Source organism: Vigna unguiculata, chromosome 3, assembly GCF_037176805.1.
Source record: "Vigna unguiculata cultivar grain cowpea cultivar isolate G323 ecotype 2 chromosome 3, ASM3717680v1, whole genome shotgun sequence".
NCBI lineage: Eukaryota > Viridiplantae > Streptophyta > Magnoliopsida > Fabales > Fabaceae > Vigna > Vigna unguiculata.
The window spans coordinates 5,059,812-5,063,398 of NC_140794.1; the positions used below are offsets into that span (position 1 = coordinate 5,059,812).

The window sequence follows — 3,587 nt, forward strand, 5'->3', positions numbered from 1 at the left end:
TGTGAAGTTTATACTTCTTTTTTGATATATAATTTTGTTACATATTTTAAATATATTGGAGATATAAAGAAGTTTTCTAATAAATAAATATATTTTCTGAACTTTTTTTAGGTTTATTCTAAATAATAATAATAATTCAATCATTTGTATATTTAATTTTTTTTTCAGATAACCTAGTCATCATGACATAGCCATACTTTGAAGTTTACGATCATCCAATGCAAACATAAAAGTTATCTATCAAACTACATTGTCACTTCATTATTTTATTTTACATTATCTTTCTCTAATACGAGCTTATCCTTTCATTAACCTAAACGACGTTGTTTCAATTATTCTATTAGGCACACACCCTCGACAAAAATCTCTCTCCCACTATAAACCCATACATTAGGGCGCGCTTTTACCGGGCATCTCTCGCCACCGCATCTCCACCGTGTCTCCGCGGCAGTCCCGTCCTTCTCTGCCACCGCTTCTGCTTATCTCACTCGCTCTTTGTTTCTATACATCTTCTACCGGTCTCAACAATGAGTCTTTCAGCGTGCGCAGAGCTATCACGTTGTTTCGCCGCCGCAGCATCTGCGAAACCTAATTCCGGCAAGTCTAACTCCACAGCCGCAACAAGCCTCGTTATAAGCAGTCCAATAGGTCATGACGGTGCCGTTTCGTCAGTTTCTCGGTCGAGGAAGACCAGCAGAATAGTCGCAGAAGCTAGCCAAGGTCTTACTTATAGGGACGCCGGCGTGGACATCGATGCCGGTGCCGAACTTGTGCGCAGGATAGCGAAGATGGCGCCAGGGATTGGAGGCTTCGGCGGTTTATACCCCCTCGGTATCGTTAGACTCTTTTTTACTCTTTGTTTTTTGTTCCTTGTAATTGAATTTAATCGAATCTGTTCTCTGAGTAGGTGACTCGTACCTTGTTGCCGGAACCGACGGCGTGGGAACGAAGCTGATGCTTGCCTTCGAAACTGGAATTCACGATACTATTGGGATTGATCTGGTAAAAAATTTTATGCAATGTGATTTTATTTTATTTTTTAATTTTACTTTGCTTTTTGTGTATGGTTTTGGATGTTTGAGCGTTTTTTATTCTGTTTAGGTTGCTATGAGTGTGAATGACATTGTGACTTCGGGGGCGAAGCCTTTGTTTTTCCTTGACTACTTCGCCACTGGCCGCCTTGACGTGGACGTGGCGGAAAAGGTAATTTCTGTGCCTTCTATTAAACTTTGAGCGGGTTGTGAAAGCCTATTCGTGTTTCTATTTTCATATAACTTCATTTTCTTCAGGTTGTAAAAGGCATTGTTGATGGTTGTAAGCAATCTGATTGCGTTCTGTTAGGAGGAGAGGTAATTGATAAGCCTTGCTGCTTGTTTTTTCACTGTATATAATTGGATGTCATTGGTCTTGCCATGTCATGTTGTCATTAATTCACTTTTGACACTGAAGTAATTGGATAATTCACTGCTAAAATTAGATATATTTTTTTTTAACTTATTGCGAGTCTCAGATATTGAGTTGAGTGTACTTTGATGAATGATTGGATATTGACTAGAACAGATAAGATTAGGAACAACTGCTTGTGAGAAAAAAGTTGAAGGAGCAGTTATTGTGTTGTGGCTTGACATTGTGAGAAGAGTAATAGAACAAAGGCTAGTCATCCTTTGCTGATTGGAACTTGATTGTCGTGGATTTTTGTGATCTTACATTGTTGCCAAGATGATCATGTACATGAATATATTGTTGCCAATATCTCTTCTGTAACAAATGTGATTTAAGAGAGTATGGTTTTTTATATTTCTATTTGATTTTATTTGTTTTTCAGACTGCAGAGATGCCTGGTCTCTATAAAGAAGGTGAGTATGATCTTAGTGGCTGTGCAGTTGGAATTGTGAAGAAAGATTCTGTAATTAATGGGAAAAATATTGTTGCCGGTGACGTTATTATTGGTCTACCATCGAGTGGAGTTCACTCGAATGGTTTCTCACTTGTAAGAAGGTCGGTATAGAATCGATAAGATTTTATTTATTATGGATTATCAGTTACTGAAATTTAATAATATATCCTAACAGAGTACTTGCTCAAAGTGGTCTTTCACTGAAAGATCAACTTCCTGGTAGCAATATTACTCTTGCAGAGGCTTTGATGGCCCCAACTGTGATCTATGTCAAACAGGTCATTCTACATTCTGTGTGACAAACTTTCAAATATCATTTTTTTTTCTTATTTAAAATTTTTTCCCTTGACTTACTCTTAATTTTCAAAATAGGTACTTGATTTAATTAGCAAGGGAGGGGTGAAGGGAATTGCCCACATCACTGGTGGTGGTTTCACAGATAACATACCCCGAGTTTTTCCGGAAGGCCTCGGAGCATTAATATACGACGGCTCGTGGGAAGTGCCTGCAGTGTTTAGGTGGCTTCAGGAGGTAACACATTTTCTGTAACGCTCCTTGAATAAATATACCATAGCAGAAAAGAAATAATATAACTACTATGTATCTTAATTTGGTCTTCAAAATTTTAATGTATAAAGAAAACATACAACACACAACACTAAATTGATTGATAACCTCTCACATTAGGCTGGGAAGATAGAAGACTCCGAGATGAGACGGACTTTTAATATGGGCATAGGGATGATCCTGGTGGTTAGTCCAGAGGCAGCTAACAGAATACTCGAGAACAAAGGCCAAACGGACAAATTCTACCGCATTGGTGAAATTATAAGCGGCAATGGAGTCACCTTCAGCTAATTTTGTTAGTTGAGTATTTTAGTTGAGTTTAATAATGTTGTGATTTTAATTTAATACTTGGAAAGTTTCTCTGAGGATGAGATTTGAACTCTCCGTTTACTTAGAGCCTAATAAATTTCCTAACATAAGTGTTACAACATTTGCCAACAATTTTGCTGATGTCAAATTGCTGTTGAAAAGTGTTTAGGCTTATCTTGATCTCGCATTTAGTGAAAATGATTGAAGTATAATGATCTTGTGATTTTAGGGTCGGCTCTAGAGAGAAGGCAATGGAAGAGGGTGACTAATTCTCCTGTATATTATTCATGAATAAAAGATTTGAATAAACAGGTGCCAATTACATAATGAATCTAGAAAGGAAAATAAATAAAAAAGGATCAGATAAAATCAAAAAATCTTATTTTTGACCCAAGATTAATCAAATCAGAGTAATGATGATTTCAAACAGTCTTCCTAAGTTGGTGCGTAGTTGTTCAGTATGCACAATTTGCTTTCAAGAATTGAAAGTTGTGTTTAAACAATTCTTTAATAAGATTGTTGATAACTTATTGATAAATATGACATTCATCTTTTTCTTTATCAGTGAATGTCAACCAATTTCTACCAACTTAGTTTAGTCATGAAGAAGTTATAATAATTAATCTTGTTATTACACTACAATTTTACTGGAAAAGATCCAGAAAAAGTTGTAATCCTTCTAGAATCCTTTTAATCTGTAGAATATCTTGGTATATTGCTCTATATTCAACCTACACTGCTCTTGCTTAGCCATAACATATTACTCTTCTAAGTAACTTAGTTTCTCCAACAAATGTGCGTGCGGTAACCTGAT

At 36.3% G+C, this 3,587-nt stretch overlaps 1 protein-coding gene across 1 annotated transcript; it reads left to right on the plus strand.

Moving 5' to 3' along the window:
• Positions 1-338: 338 nt before the first annotated feature.
• PUR5 (phosphoribosylformylglycinamidine cyclo-ligase, chloroplast / phosphoribosyl-aminoimidazole synthetase / AIR synthase (PUR5)) lies at positions 339-2,982 on the plus strand. The gene is made up of 8 exons (NM_001376046.1): positions 339-831; positions 908-1,002; positions 1,102-1,203; positions 1,290-1,349; positions 1,826-1,998; positions 2,073-2,175; positions 2,270-2,428; positions 2,585-2,982. Exons 1-8 carry the CDS (start codon positions 528-530, stop codon positions 2,753-2,755), a joined length of 1,167 nt encoding a protein of 388 aa, NP_001362975.1. The 5' UTR covers positions 339-527; the 3' UTR covers positions 2,756-2,982.
• The last annotated feature ends 605 nt before the right edge of the window (positions 2,983-3,587 follow it).

Bases quoted from the DNA above. Each gene is read 5' to 3' on its own strand.
- PUR5 (NM_001376046.1), top strand. From the start codon at position 528: ATGAGTCTTTCAGCGTGCGCAGAGCTATCACGTTGTTTCGCCGCCGCA. The intron at 1,003-1,101 runs GTAAAAAATTTT...TATTCTGTTTAG, and splicing joins ATACTATTGGGATTGATCTG to GTTGCTATGAGTGTGAATGA. The intron at 1,999-2,072 runs GTCGGTATAGAA...ATATCCTAACAG, and splicing joins GGTTTCTCACTTGTAAGAAG to AGTACTTGCTCAAAGTGGTC.